General features: G+C 32.0%; 1 protein-coding gene across 1 annotated transcript; it reads left to right on the forward strand.

Moving 5' to 3' along the window:
- The first annotated feature begins 4,114 nt into the window (after positions 1–4,114).
- Positions 4,115–10,823, forward strand: LOC132040445 (protein MANNAN SYNTHESIS-RELATED 1-like). The gene is made up of 6 exons (XM_059431083.1): positions 4,115–4,300; positions 5,967–6,096; positions 6,554–6,624; positions 8,348–8,433; positions 8,970–9,570; positions 10,271–10,823. Exons 1-6 carry the CDS (start codon positions 4,196–4,198, stop codon positions 10,550–10,552), a joined length of 1,275 nt encoding a protein of 424 aa, XP_059287066.1. The 5' UTR covers positions 4,115–4,195; the 3' UTR covers positions 10,553–10,823.
- The last annotated feature ends 5,713 nt before the right edge of the window (positions 10,824–16,536 follow it).

Here is a 16,536-nt window from a genome sequence, read left to right on the forward strand (position 1 = left end):
GACTTTTGACGACGATTAGTTTGCTAGGATCTCCTTCATATCGGTGCCCAGGCAGACGATTCCTTCGGGGCATTGTTTACTTTAAGTCATTATTTACATTAGACAATTAGGTATGCTCTGGGCCTTGTCCCCTGTAAACGGAAGTATTAGTAGGCTTCGTGAACTAGGTAGCAGTTAGTCGGTATTTTAGATATTGTGTTAGCCGTGTTGGCTACACCTTTACATTCTCAAATTTATCTCAGTATTTCTTATTTATAAGATTTAGTCAGACTTGCGCAGAGTTCAAGATGTGTTTTAAATTATATTCGTATCATTCCGTATCCCATGTTGATTCCAAGGCGGTCATGTTTGTTGCTCGGTCGCGTACGTTTAGACACCGAGTGTCGCGTTACGCCCGGCTATAGTTCGGGGCGTGACGGTTTTACGAAATCAATTCTTTCTTCTACTTGGTGGGATCGTACACTTTGATCCGTGTGTAGGATTATGATGTGTTCCAGGGAATCCTTGGTCATAAATTTTACAAGTTCTTACATCTGATAATCTCTTTGCAATAGGCATGGGAGCTGCACTTGGCTTTTACGATTGTTGGAAGTATTTCTCTACGTCGATACCTTTGAGGACGAGTTGAGTCCCTAAGATATGGTCATTCCGGTCATTTTGCTCCTTAATTTGACCTAGAAGGCTTTACAAGAGCGGGTTCTGCGGCTTAGGGGTAATAATTCGTTGTACCACCCAGTCTCCAAGCCTCCAACTCTTAGGTTGTGGGACAAGTCTCCTAGCGCCAAAACTTCTTGGGGTATTAAGGACAATTAAAGAGAAATAATTTATTGGTAAAAAAAAAGAGTTCTTTACTGATTCTCGTCAGATGATAAGAATTGTTGAAAACCAACGATGAACCGTTGTGTCTGCAGAGAGTAATCATAAAGTTATATGTAAACAGGTGAAAATTCAAATAAACACAATCATGAAGAAGTGGGGGATTTTATTGGATAGCTAAGAGTAAAATCGCTGTGATCCTCGCTTGTTTCCAACTGCTACATGGCTAAGATCATGGGTTATCCTCTGTCCGAGCACTCTGACCCTTTCCGAATGGATCATTCCGCATTTTATTCGATCTAAGTGCCGAGGCACGCCTGGGTGGTAATTCTCGGATAATCCGATTGATCTTTGGTTTGACTAACGTTGACCAGTTCAACAATTGACTGTAATCTTCTCTATGCTTATCACGTGTTCGGTCAAATAGTCTTCGTTTACGATATATTTTTACCAATACAATACGTTAGAATTTCTCTCTTAAACTCTATACACAGGTCAAATAAATTCACACAAATTAAATCAGAGTGTGTACATTGTTTTGGTTTTTAGATCATTTTGGACGAACACTCTTTTGCCGAGGAATGAGGAATCCTCTATGTCACCTTTTAGAGACAGCTGTTAACTTGTCACAAGTGATGGCTTTACTTTTAATTTCTACCTAAAGAGCAAAGGGAAATAGGAAAAGCCCATATATAGCTCTGTCTTTTGTACGTGCAACAAAACAAAATCGACAGATGGCATAGTAAAGTCTGCCTCTATAGACGAGTATACGAAGTATTTAAGACCTAGTTTCTCAAGTGAAATAAGTGTGCAAGCAATGTGATGCCATTGTTCATATGGATTTTCTTAAAGGTGTATTACAGCTCGACCATATCTTAAAACTTCATTAAACTTTACATATACTTGAACTAGGGTCTCTTCCAATTGATTACATCGGAACACGATTTTTTAATAAAGCGTTCTCATTAGATAATCTCAAGCTCAAATTTTAGTAATATATTGGTTTTTTTTTTTTTTTTTTTTTTTTTGTGTATGTTTCTAAACATCTAAGTTAACCACATAAAATACATACTTTTATTGGGGAGCAAAGAAGTTTGGACCAATTTATACAGTTGAAAGAATCATCAAAACAAATCTTGGTCTATTTCTCAGTTTAGAACATGCACAGGTTTTAATCTTGTGTTGGCTTAAAAAAAGATTAAAATATGTAGGCCCCGTTTGCATATAATTAAGTGGATGTGAGATATTGTATTTGATAGTTTTTAACATTGTATAAAATTGAAATGACATTTTTTGAAAAATATTTTAAGTGGTTAATATAATTCAGTTGTGAAGATATGCTCTAACACGTTATAAAACTTTTTAAAATTTCAATGCCGAAACGTGGGGTCTGATTCATGGAACCCTAATGAAACAAACATCGTTTATTCTTGTCTCCATTTGGAAAAATGAGACTTACTTTGATCTCAGTTCTCAAATAATGACCTTCGATGTGTTCTGTCTTTTTAAAAATTCAATGACGCTACTGTAATTTTGAATATTCTCATAGACTCCATGGTCAATAATCTTAAAAATATATATTCCATACATAGAAAAGAGAAAAAAAACATTTAAAACCCATATATCCTTTCATGTCAATATGACAAAAAAGCAATTCGCTTTATGGAGCGGTCTGTGCTGATCCCCTTTCATTTCATTACGTGAAAGGACACAATGCTAATAGGAATAGTATGTATGTATTGCATTTTGCGGGCTGTCTTTAGTCTGTCACTTGTAATTGAAGTGTTTCCTTTCCTTATTCTCTACATCCTCTTCCTAACTGTTTTTGCATTCTATTGTCCTTTCCTTCCTTTGTCTCTTCCCCCTCCTCACTCACAAAATACACCCATAAACACATAACGAGAGCTCAAATTTTATTTGTGTAATTTTATAAATTAAAAAAAAAAAAAAAATCACTAAACCAACTAAACATTTAACGAGTAAATTTGGATTCACATCGGGAAGTTCCACATTAGGGGACAAAGAGCTCCCTAACAATGGCGACTCCATACTCAGGAAAACTTGAACCAAGACCTCTAGTTAAGGATGAAAGAGTACATGTCACTCCATCATGTCACTCCATCATAACCCTTCACTACAAGAAAAAATATATTTGAAAAAACAACAAATATATTTTTTCAATATGACATAGCAATTGATTATTGTTCATTTCATTACGTGAAAGGACACAAAATAAAAAAATTTGTTGCATTTTAACTTTTCTGTCACAATTGAAGTGTTTCCTTTTCCCTTATTCTCTAACAACGGCATTCTTTTTTTTTGCCAAAAGTCTCTTCCCCCTCCTGCAACAATAATCACATAACAAGAACTAGATCCAAATTTGAATTTTATACAATTCAAAAAAAAAATTTGCCAACAATAAAATTAAGTTGTTGCCAAATATAAAAAAATTTGTTGCGATTTATATACTTTCTTGTAGTGCTTGTTGATGGTTCAAATTTTGAGTTAGTGCATTTGAATTTTAATGTCAATGCATTTTGAAAGATCTTTTAGCACAGATATAAAGTGTAAGTCAAAGTTATTGAGTTCGACTGAATACCCATAACTTACACTGTGCATCCGTCCTTGCTACTTCTTAATCCAAAATAAGCATTGTTTAAAATTTTCGTACATCCGTTAAAACTTTAATAAGAGTTATTTGACTAAATTATGTCCCCTATTTAATCTAGTAAATAATCATGGAAAGACTCCTTAGCAAATTATTATAGCATAGATCATTTTTTGCAAGGATAGATTTGAAAAAATAATTAATATATTCTTAGTTTTCAATTATGTCCCCTATTTAATCTAGTAAATAATCATGGAAAGACTCCTTAGCAAATTATTATAGCATAGATCATTTTTTGCAAGGATAGATTTGAAAAAATAATTAATATATTCTTAGTTTTCTAAAGCTACACTTATATTTGGACCAAATTTATCCGGCTAAAACAATATTTATCATGGACAAGTGGGGGTGCAATACTCTCGTTTATCATTTTATATATAACAATGTTTGACTGAACAAAAAATTTAAGAATAAACAAAAAAAGACAGACTTTTACTATATACTAAAAGTACCTTTGAAGTTTCGATCCTAAATACATCACAACCATGTAAGATCCTCTCATCAAGGATATAAAAAAAATTAAAAAATTTCAAATTTAGAAAGATCCTATTCTTTTTTTATTAAAAAAGGCTAAAAAGAAAAAGAAAAAAAGCCTCATATAAAAGGGGACATAGGGAGTATATGGCCCTCACAATATATATATATGTCTTGCTAGAGAAATACAAAAAGAAAGAGAAAGAGAAAGAGAGAGGACATACTAAATAGAAGGAAATGGCAAGGGATGTAAGGCAAGTGGTGGCTGGATTACTAACAGGTTCTATGCTTATAATGCTTTGCAACATGGTTAAAAGAGACCATTTTGATCCTATTTATGTGGTAAGTATAAACCCTTGAGTAGTTTCATTAATCTCTCCTTTTCACTTTTCTTATGATCTTTAGAACTTCTCCATTTATGTGTACTAGTGTTGTTCGAGCTATAATGTTGTGGTAGATGATTGAATAAAACCATACTTTCAAGACTCAATCTTGAACTTTTTTTGGAGCTGAATTCAGCTTGAATACTTGAAAATGAATATTTATTTAATGTATGATTTCACACCTCCAAATACAAAAAGCGAAACAAGATGATCGCAATCAGAAATCAAAAGATGAAGAAGATGATGGTGAGAGGAGGAGGTTTCCGTGAGTTTCAAGAACTTGGCTGAAGTGAAGTAACTAGAATATATGAATTTCTTTTCTAACTACCGGGGTTGTGGTTGGATAGAAAAAATTCTTCATTCTTAACCGGATGTCTTGAGTTCAAGTTCTGAGAACGACAAAATTATGATAAAAAATATTTTCCACTTTAATGAGCCTTAGACGCGCGAATCCGGATTAATCAGGACCGTAAAGAGAAGTCGGTAGGGGAAAAAAGAACTTTTGACTAGGTGACACTTTGCTTTTTACAGTTAACCGTTAAAAATTGTGCACCATTTCTAGTTGGCAAGCTAGTGTTCATGATGTTAGCACTGCCATCTAAAAAAGTAAATAAAATATTACTATGCTTGAGGCTCTCATAAAAAATAAAATAAAAAAGCAAACAAAACAAAAAGGAAAGAAAAACAAGAAATAGACTAATTTTAGGCAGCAAGCCTTTGCACGTATTCTTTAGAATCTAATTATCTTGCTCTTTCACGTATCTATAATTTGTCTTCTCAAATCTACCAGTAACCATATAGTAATTGCTTTTTTTTTTTTTTACTGAGTAATATCAAATGTGAACTAAATTTAAAATTTGATTGTATAATTGAAGAGTCTTTTTTTTTTTTTCAGCTTCATATTGAATTATATGCAGACCTAAAAGTCCAGTGAAATGAAGATTTTGAAATGGATGTTCTCCACATATTTTATGATAAATAGTTTTACTTTAACGTACTACACTTGTTTTAGAGTATATATAACGCTATCCTTCTAAAAGAAATACATAGTTCTTTTCCCTCATTTTTTATCATATACGTTTTCTAACTCGTGAGCTTTTTCTTTTCTTTTTTCCTTTTAAATGGCCAAAATTTCTGAAGTATTGTTGGAAATCAAAATAAAGTAGGGAACTTCTTTCAAACGCTTACTTATGTACATGAAGGGTTTCACAAAAGAAAAATAATTTATGAACAAATTAAATCACTGTCTTCAAAGTCATTGCCCTTAATTATCTTATTGAAGACTACTTAGTACTGATTAATTTATAGATTACATTATATCTAAATGATAGTGCAAATGAAATTTTACACAATCGGTGCAATTTAACCTACTATGAAAGGTTATCTTATTTTTCAGATTACTACTATTGACAATGAATATACAGTTATCTTTATTTACCTTTAAGGTAATCTAATAGTGTAACTTTTTTTACGCTACAGGTATATAAAAATTAGACCTTAAATTTGCTTATTCTTTTGATCTTGAAGCATATCCAAATATTCAAGTTAAACCTGATTTGTTATTTTTTCGTGTTTCTTTTAATTCACATGATTTAATTAAGTTATTGGAATGAATTTTGTTATAGGAAAATCTTTCAGTGCAATATGATTTGATTAAAGTTTCAAAGCAAAGCCTTGTTAAACTCTCAGACACAAATGGAGGACTTTGGAGGGATAACCTTTCCCTAAAACCTTGTTGGAGGAAGCCATTATCAAGTAAGTTCAGCTTAATTATTTTACTAGCACCAAAAAAGAAAAAAAAAACAGTAAAAAAGGAAAAATTACGCTCTATGTCTACTGGAAAAGAATATTTACCCAGTTTAGCCCATTTTTTCCTTACACCGCTTATATACTATTATACAAGGTGGACACATTGTTTACGTAAGTGTGTAATGTTGTATAATGTTTGTAGAATATTGATATTGTTTGGAAAAAAAAAGTTGGTTATGCGAATGTAAACTGAAAATTTGGCTATGTAGGTGCAGTAAGTTTGGTTGTATATTTTTGTAAAAATCCTGGAAAAAAAGGGAAAGGAAGCAATAAAAAAGGAAAAAATTAAACCCATAAGATAAAGTTGGGCATTTTAACCATCTGTCACTATTTGAAAAGTGACAAAGTCATAATCCTTTCAATTTTAACTTCTTCTTTTTTTTTCTTGTTATTTTAATTTCAGCAAATGAAGCGCAAGCAAAAGGCTACATCTTCTTTACTCTAACAGACAACCCTGAAGATCATGTTACACAGGTACTTTTTTTCATCTTTCTTTTTATGAGCAGGCAAAAAAGTTTTACATATCAAATTCATTTGCACTTTTGTCCCTATTTTGTGCTGGACTTTAATTTTTGACCTTCAAATGGGCTGGTCTTTAATTTTTGACCTTCAAAAATCGAACTTATGCCTAAAGGGGTATAAATTATGCATTATAATATCCATAAGTTATGCCAGTACCCTTAAGAACTTATGCCCCTATAGATATAAGTTTGATTTTGAAGGACAAAAATTAAAGACCAGCCCATTTGAAGGACAAAAATTAAAGACCGGTCCATTTGAAGGACAAGCCGTGCAATTAATTGTTATATAATGAGGGTGATTGTCCATAGAAAATAAAATTGATGACTTGTAAAATAAAATAAATTACTTTTTATAATATGTTTATATGGGGGTGGGAATCCAGAGCTTTGTCTATGGGTTCGACAAAACCCAGTTATTTTGGCTTACATCCTATGTTTGTGTTTAGAAATTAACTTAATATCTATAGATAATTTTAAGAACTCAATAAATTGTAGTTTCTAGTTCAGAACCCATAAATTTAAATTTTTAGTCCCGTCTCTAAAAATACGTACATTAATGTTATACATATTTTTGTAAAAATAAATTTACGCATATAAGCTAAATCCTTTTCATTTTTTTTTTCAATCCCTTTTTATTTTTTTTCGTATCGGCTTTTCAATCTCTTGGCCTTATCCACCTTTTTATCTTTTATTTCTATTGAGCGAGGGGTCTTTCGAGAAATTTGTCTCTGCCTTGGTAGGAGTCAAATCACAGACACTCTACCTTCCTAGGGCACTCACGTTGTGGATTTCGGTGGGTTGGTTGTTGTTGTTGTGTTGTTGCTTCTTTCTTGTTTTGGTTGTTTCCTAAGAGTTAGTCTACAAGGTTATGTCATTCTAGTGTTTAGACACCAAATTGAAAAACTCTATCACAAAGGAAAAAAATTGGGAAGACTTCTCTAAAAATTAAAAAAAAAAACAAGAAAATACAAATAATATTTTTTATTTTGGGGGTTGGGAGGGGGGGGGGGGGATCATTTGTCAAGACAAAGGGAAGCCACGTGTCACCTAGCTGGCATCATTTCTCTTTTGTTTTTCTTACTGTGGTTTCATTTTATGTGATAGGAGTATATATTTTGACTAGGCAAAATACTTTTAATAAAGATTTCAAGTTATACATATTATTAGTATAAGAAAATTTTATATTATTGGATTATATTTACTTGTTGTAGCAAGTAGTTTATTTATTTTTAAAATTATAAATCTCATATTTTAAGAAGGCTTATCTATAAATATTTTTTGAATGACATGAGATATTTTTTTTTACACTGTTGATATATATAACTTAAAGTCTTTAAAATGTGTTGACATATGACTTTACGACACAGATGGAGCTAGTGTAAAAATTTATTTGCATCTAATGTTTAAACTAACTCGATAAATATAAGACACATGTCTTTAAATATACTCTTATCATAAAATAATAGTTAATTAATATACATTTTCATCTTAATTTATAATTTAACTATGATAAATTAACATAATGTAACGTGAACATCGAGATAAATTCAAGGAAGATTTGCATATGAAATGAGGTCTGTTTGGTTCACATGATACCTTTCTATAAATAATACTAGTAATTAGAGACATGTTTTAGGCCCATAACTTAGACCATGCGTCCAATATATGCATTTCAGATTGCTGATGCAGTGGTTGTGGCCAAATACCTTGGAGCAACTCTAGTCCTTCCTGAAATAAGAGGAACCAAAAGAGGCAATAAGAGGTAAATTAGTCATTTACATTCTTTTTTCTTTGGAAAATTATTCTATTCATTAGCAATTCAATAACATGAATGAAGAAAAGGAAAAATAAAAAGTTATATATAAGGTAAATGAAAGATTTTACAAATCAACTAAATTTATTTTTGTAATTGAATGAGTTTTCTTAAGGAATTTTTTAAAAATAGGTGATTTAGAAATGCATGAAAAAGTTGTACAGAATTGAAAGAAAATTTCCTTTCAAGTTGATGAAGATTTACTTAATGAATCTCACTCAATGTCTAATCTTGGTTGAAAAGGATGTTTTTTTCCCTTTTATTCATAAGCCATGTTGTTCGGGCTCTTTAAAAATGTAGTAGTATCTGTGTCGAATGCTTCAGAAATGTATTACTTTTAGAGAATCCGATACATACCCCTTAATATTTTTGAAAAGTCCGAACAATATAATTTGTAAGTCATAACTTAAATTAAATGTTTAATGCTCATGTGGTTCTTCTATTATATGTGGCCTATATTTGATTAACTCGACAAAACACTTTAGGCAATTTGGTGATATTTATGACATAGAGAGATTCAACACAAGTTTAAATGGCACAGTTCAAATTGTCAAAGATCCACCATTGGAAGCATCAAATGTAAACATCACTAACATAAAGGTGCCTTTCATGGTGACCAAAGACTTCATTGCATCCAAAATTCAGCCAATATTCAATTCCAAAGGGAATTTAATGCTTTCAACAGACTTGTCATCTTCAACTATGGCAAAAGCCAAAGAGATCATAAAAAAAGACAATGTAAAGAGAACTCCATCAATGGACCCTAATGCATGCTTAGCAATATTTGGGAGTCTTGAGTTGCAACAAGAGTTAAATCAATTGGTTAGCACAATGGTTGGGACACTAAGAAGTTTGAGTTATAAAACAAATGGACAATTTGTTGCTGTGGACTTGAAGGTTGAATCTTTGGCAAGTATGTGTAGAGGAAATGTGATGAAAAGTAAGCACTGTTTTGATGCCAAAGAGATTGGTGAGTTCTTGAAGAAGATTGGTTTTCAAAGGCATGCCACTATTTACTTGACTCAAAGTGGATGGCATAGCAGCCTTGATGATTTCAGGAAGATGTTCCCCAATAGCTTCACCAAGGTAACATCTCTGTCTATGCACATTTGTCTATATATTTATTACTTTCTTAGTTTTATTTTATTTGATGATGTTTGACTTAGAACGGAAATTAAGAACAACTGACTTCTACTAAAAAGTACCTAGAGAACTTGTGATTTATATCTTAAACATGTCATGATATTTCTTTTTTTTATAAGAGCATATCATTACGGGTAAATACGTCAGGAAGTCTAATGTTAAAGAGTTTCCAAATACAGAGTTGTGTAATTCTTTGATTTCTTTCTGAAACAGAATAAGAGTGACTTATAAGATGGAACAGGGAGGGTAACTAATGCTATTTTATACTTTCTTAACATTATTTTATATTACGATGTTTGACTGACAATGAAATTTTAAGAAGACTAACTTTCGGTACATACTAAAAGTACCTAGAGAACTTGTTGTCTAGATCCTAAACATGCCATGACATTTCTCTGGTTATACGAACATGTCATTAAGGTAAGATGGAAAGTTTAAAGTTAAAGAGTTCCCCGAATATAGAGTTGTGTCACTGTATTTGAAACAGACTAAGAATGTCATGTAAAATGGAACACGGAGATTAACTAATAAACCTAGGAGGTTGAAGAATTATTAATTTTAGAAATGTTGATTATCTTGTTTCTAAGTGTACATTAGTTTCTTGATTATTTAACAACTCTGTTATTTTATGCACTTGCAACAGGATGCAATAATCCCTGCATATGAAAGGGCTAAGTACCAGATCACAAAAGATTCTGAGTTTGAGAAAGTTGTTGACTTCCAAATTTGTACACAAGCTGATGTTTTTGTACCAACAATCTCCAACATGTTCTACACTAATGTTGTGGCAAAGAGAATTGCCTCAGGAAAGACAGAGGTACTTGATCCAACACAAAAAGGTTCTTCTTCATTTGCTACTGCTGTGGACTATGTCTCTCCATACATCTCTAAGAAATTACACTGGGCTTATTCATGCTTTTGTTGATGATCAGTCATATAAGTGTAAGCAAATTGTGTCTAGTTTTCTTTAAGTCAACATGTGAGAAAATTGTAGATTAGTCTAAGTCCAACAGAAATAATAAATATGATGATATAGTAGCTATCAGAAGGGTGTTTAGAAAATGTAAATCTTGTAGTTTTCAACGTCTTGTACACAAGTGTTGATGATTCCTTTTGTTTGTTTTCCTATGTTTATTCAGATTGTTGTAATACTCAACTTTTAAGCCAAAAAGTACTGAATTGGGTACCTTGAGAAATATGTCTCTAAGGTAATTTGTTGAGAACTCTACTGGCAAAGACTTTGTGGAAAAACATGAACGGAGATTGAATTAATGATAAAATAGAATTACGGATCGCAAACAATGCTTCGGTTGATGTTGAAGAAACAAAATTCTTGGTTTAGCTCTCCACCTTAATGACTTTTTTTGATCAAGTCCATCTTAATGACAGAAAATAGGATTAATCAAATTCTACTGAGTCTGACTCATAGGATCATTTATCAAATTAAATGACTTTGGGTTAGCAAATAATTGAATAACCGAAAGCAATTTTCTTAGAATACTTAGTTCACATTCATAAAAACCCTCTAATGAGTTTTGAGTTCAATTCATCGTGTTTAGAAGAAAGATGGATATTTCTTTACTCATTTTCAGACAATCACTTGTTCACAAACTTCATGTGGGAAAATCTATTACTACCAGGCAAGAAAATGACGGTGAGTTTAATTTCTCATAAGCATGTTCAACAATCACAAATCTTGTAGCTCTGAATGATTACAAGTATTGATGATTTCCCTGTTTATTCAGATGGTAGTAACAATTTTTAAGCTAAAAAAAGTAAGTACTGAATTGTGGATCTATGATTGTGATATTGTGAAAATGTTCCTTCTATCCATTCAAATTTCAACATGTTGTAATTTAACAGAGCACATACAGACAAATAACATCCTAGATGAAGTGTTAAAGCTAAATAAGCAGCAATATATATAATTTTTTATAACCTGGGTTTTCGGGCTAAATAAACAGCAATATATATAATTTTTTATAACTTTGGTTTTCGAGTCAAATTGCGCGCACCTCGAGTAGTTCCACGGGTACCATTACCTCCCAAAAACACAAGTATCCAGTAACTCTATCCACCAAGACTTGAATAAATAAAAAGAAAACCATATAGTGTTTTTGCTTCTACTGAAATTTGAACCGAAAACCTTAGACCATTAAACCTTACCGTTGGATGCATAAGAAGCAATTGTTTCTTGTCCATCCAAACATGAGTTCTATTACAATTTCATCACAATATAAAGAAGAAAGCACCTGCAGCAAGCAATATCACCAATCATTACTAACAATTCATTGCCAAGTTTACACTTGGTATAATAAAGTAAAGTTTAAACTTTTATAGACTGATATTAAAAAAGTTGCACCTCTCCTTGAAATCTGTTGCTTGATAAATCAATACTAGTCTAAAGCTGTGATGATTCTATCAAACAGCATAACTTGACCTTCCAATGTTAACTCGTGTATAACAATGTATATTTGTGTATATACTAACATTTATATAGGAAATCCATGGATATTCAAGTGGTATACACAGTTATACAACATATATGGTAGAGAAGGGTATGAATTGTATGCCTTCAGGTAGTGCATATTCAATGATTAGTATATATAATCAATGTACACCCGTATATAACAGTGTATATAAGGTGTTTAATTAGGAAAAACAAAAGATTACATCGGGAATAGGTGTTTACAGGCTTGGGAAGTGCAAAAGTAAAAACGTAAGTAATATTGAACGAGATTTAGCTTCCCAAAATGCAACACAACCATATGGTGGTTAGTCCAAATATAAATAATTATTGGACTATTTTACTTATACAAAGTTACTCTTGGTGGTACATTTCTGTAAAGTTCTCTATATTCTAATTATCAATCCTAAAGGTAACTATTTGGTATTCCCTCCGTTCTAATTTTTGTGATGGTTTTTTCTGGGCATAGAGTATGAAAAAGAAAATAAGATTTTTAAACTTATGGTCAAAAATAAACTGTAGATATTTATAAATTATCCCATCAAGGATAAAATAGGCAATTTAAATTAAATTGTATTAAATATTAAAAGATATTTTCTAAAACAACGAAAGAATGTCACATAAATTAGAACAACGAAAGTATTAGGGAAAATTTCATAAATGACTAACTTGGAAGCCTTATTTATGCATTTTAGCTACATTTTACCTATTTACATGACGTCGCAAACATATAACAAAACTCAACACTTGTTACTTATTGTATTCGCGTCGCTGTATTCATGAATACAGTCATTAAAATTTGTTGAACTTTGTATTCAATTTAAATGCATTCAACTCAACTGTATTCATTATACTTTTACAATGTATTCACTTTATTATATTTAATCGGTTGTATACAAAACACAGAATTTTGCAGTAAAAAAGTTAACGAATACACTCAAAAATTGAATACAAAGAAATAAAATTCACTCTATTCATTTGTATATAAGAAATAAAATTAACGAATACACTCAAAAACAGAATACAAGAAAATAAAATGGACAAAACACTGAATTGTATGCAAAAAATAATAATGAATACACTAAATTGTATGCTAAAAAATTAATGAATACACTAAAAAAGAAACATGATTTTCCAGATCCGGCACCGGAATCTGACCGGAAAAGTCACCGTCGGCCAGATTCCAGCAAAGCAAAATCTGACCAGAACTGAGTATATCCGGTCAGATCCGGCCAAGATCTAACCGGATCTGACCGTCAAAAGCCACCGTCGGCCAGTTCGCCGTCAACAACAACAAGTTTCGGCCATTGTCGAAATCGCCGATTCGCCGTCGCCGATTCGCCGTCAACAACAACAACACCGTCGGCCAGTTTCGCCGTTAGTAAAATCATTCTCGAATAAAATCTTATAATTATCAATAAAATTATGAAATTTCTAAATCAATGGTATTTTTAAAGTCAAATAGCAAGTTGGAGATGCCATCTATTCAGTTATGAGAAGGTTTATGAGAAGAAGGGATGCCAATTGGATGAGAAGGTTGAAAATTGAAAATTGTCGACATCGTTCCTCATTTGGAGAAGAAGATTTAGAAGCTCCTCGTCGGAGCAGTGGGTAGAGGGGTGGGGGAGAGGGGAGAAAGAGAGATGAGAGGGTTAGGTTGGAACTGAATAATGTGATATGGGTATTCTACTTTGTATATATATATGTAGCTATAAATTGTATTTAACATATTATAATTAGCTATGAGATGTGATTATTTTAAACTATAACTACTAAATATAAATATGTAATAGAGTTAATTATGCCATGTAGCTATTCCAAAGTATTATTACAAACCTAATGGAGTAGCTTTTTGTGGGCCTTCTTGTCCAAGTTTGCCTATCTTCTTGGGCTAGAATAACCCATACTAATTGTGGTAGATCGCTTCTTCAAGAAAGAGTTTTTTTGCGCGAAATGTCCTTCAGAAGGACTGGTCTTTAATTTTTGTCCCTTAACTTGGTGGTCTTTAATGTTTATCCTTCACTAAAAGTCTCCTGGTTCCGGATTCGAACTTTCGCTTTGTCAAAATTATAAAAAAAAAAAAAAAAAATCGCAAAGCATAAGTTGGGTTTCAAAGCCAGAGTTTCAAACTTTGCCTTAAGGCAAAAAAAAAAAAAAAAAAAAAATCTTTTAGAATTTTACAAACAAACTGCTTGGCGCCCGCTTTCGTAAAGTTAGCGCTTAAAGGCATAAGTTGGGGTCCGACTTATGCCTTGCGAATCCCAACTTATGCCTTGCGATTTTTTTTTCTTTTTTGAGCCTGGGTTCGAACCCAGGACCTCGGGATATTAAGCGAATGGCAAAAATTAAAGACCACCAATTTAAGGGATAAAAATTAAAGACCACCCCAGCGAAGGACATTCCTGCAAACTGCCCCAAGAACTATCCAACGTCAGCCTTTTTTTTTTTTTTTTTTTTTGGCGAAGTTCTTTTTATTTTGCTGTATGTCCATAATAAATGTATGGATTTGTCTCTATTCCCTTTTTTATTAAGTAGTTACATTCTCCAAACTGAAAAGTCTACGCGTTTGTTTTTAAAAATTGTAAACGCATTATGAAGAGAGAAAAAGGAAAAAGGTTTTCTGTAAGAGAAATGATGAAAGCATAAAAATCAATACACAATTTAATAATAATAGTCCAAAAAGAGAAAAAAACAATTATTGAAAATTAGATAAACGCATGCATAAACATGGTAGGGATGAACTTAGGTATTTTGGTTATGACACAAATTATCCATTGAAAAGGCACCCAAAAACAAACGCGCAAAACAAAAACATATTTCTTTCATGAGTATATAAATGCATGAGAAAAATGTGAACGTATGGCCAAATTAAGCAAACGTCTACTCAATCACTTGATATACCATGCAAATACCAAATCTTTGGCCGTTTATTAACAGACGCTAATTCAAGATCCAATCTTTATAAGTTCAAGGTTCTGAATTAAATTATAAATGAATGAAAAAATGTGAAGTCTGACCCAAATTAAGCAAATGTCTATTCAATCACGTAATAATACCATGCAAATACCAAATCCTTGGCCGTTCGGAAATTAGGGCTGATTTAAGATCTAATCTTTATAGGTTCAAGGTTGCGTATTATTATTATTATTATTATTATTATTATTATTATTATTATTATTATTATTATTATTATTATTATTATTATTATTATGTGTGTGTGTATGGGTTTGCTTGATCGATACAATGCCGATCTAAATTAGTCCGACCAATGATTTTCAAAAGCCGAATGCCCCGAAAAGACCTTAAGGAACAGTGCAAACTACCATGTGAAGCATGAAAACAATCAATTGCGGAGACTATTTTGATGTCTCCTCCTTCCACACGTCTTCCATTTCACATCTAACCAATAATATCAAAAAATTCCAAAAGAAAAATTCTGAGGGTGTTGATGAAAAAATAAATCAAAATTGTGATCTTTCCTTTTTTATTCAGTGTATCCAAAGAGAGCAAAAATTATAATTTTTATCTTATATTATGTAGTCGAATGATCACCAAGGGACAGAAACGTTAATAAGGTTTTCCCTATCTACTCATAAGTAAGGGATATCTTTTGTCTTTACAAACTTCATTATTCCCAACTATGTGCTCTATTATTACAATTCCATAACACGTTGAGGAGGTACAATTATTGTATATATGTCAAGAAAAAAAGTCAAACAAACACGTTTGGTTGGTAAAAAAATGACCTTTCTTTGGAAGGGGAAATTGGGGAGGAGATTACAAGGCGTGGAATTGAATCCTTACCAACAAGGTGAAAATTCAGGTTGTCAACCAACTGAGCTACTAAGATTCCCCTATAAATCTGTCCCATCACCTTAATGCCCTCACTTGAGTGACAAACTTGCACTACCAAGCTCGGTCAATTAGATTCAGAAGTATCAGGTTAAAAGATGTTCAGCGTAATACAGTGAGACTTCTCCACAACAGTTTCTATAACAATATTTCACTATAACAATCACGTTTTCTGTGGAACCAATCTTTCATGTTATGGTATATTATATATTCTCTATAATAGTATATCGCTATAGCAATAAAAAAATACCGGGACAAACCCTGTATTATAGAAAGATTTGACTGTAATATGGAAAACATTGGGATAATAAAGAGATAGAATATGAATTAATGTAAATTTCCGATTGGTTTCAAGGCAACTATAAGTATACAAAGTTCATGACTAACATTAAAGTCCATGCATATGCATGTGTAGTCAATGTATATCGAGTCAATTCTTCATAGTCAGTCAACTGTTCCTATTAATGGGCTTATTAATTGACTAACCTTATAGCTTATTATGCTCACTTGTGAATCTTTTTTAGTTTTCCTTTATTTCTTATGTTTAAACTTTTTGCGTTAAAATTAATTAATTATTTTACTGAATTATT

This window comes from Lycium ferocissimum, chromosome 12, assembly GCF_029784015.1.
Source record: "Lycium ferocissimum isolate CSIRO_LF1 chromosome 12, AGI_CSIRO_Lferr_CH_V1, whole genome shotgun sequence".
In the NCBI taxonomy this organism is placed as follows: Eukaryota; Viridiplantae; Streptophyta; class Magnoliopsida; order Solanales; family Solanaceae; genus Lycium; species Lycium ferocissimum.

Coding starts and splice junctions, on each gene's coding strand:
- LOC132040445 (XM_059431083.1), top strand. CDS start 4,196: ATGGCAAGGGATGTAAGGCAAGTGGTGGCTGGATTACTAACAGGTTCT. Junction 4,301..5,966: donor ATTTTGATCCTATTTATGTG/GTAAGTATAAAC, acceptor ATTTTGTTATAG/GAAAATCTTTCAGTGCAATA. Junction 6,097..6,553: donor TTGGAGGAAGCCATTATCAA/GTAAGTTCAGCT, acceptor TTTTAATTTCAG/CAAATGAAGCGCAAGCAAAA.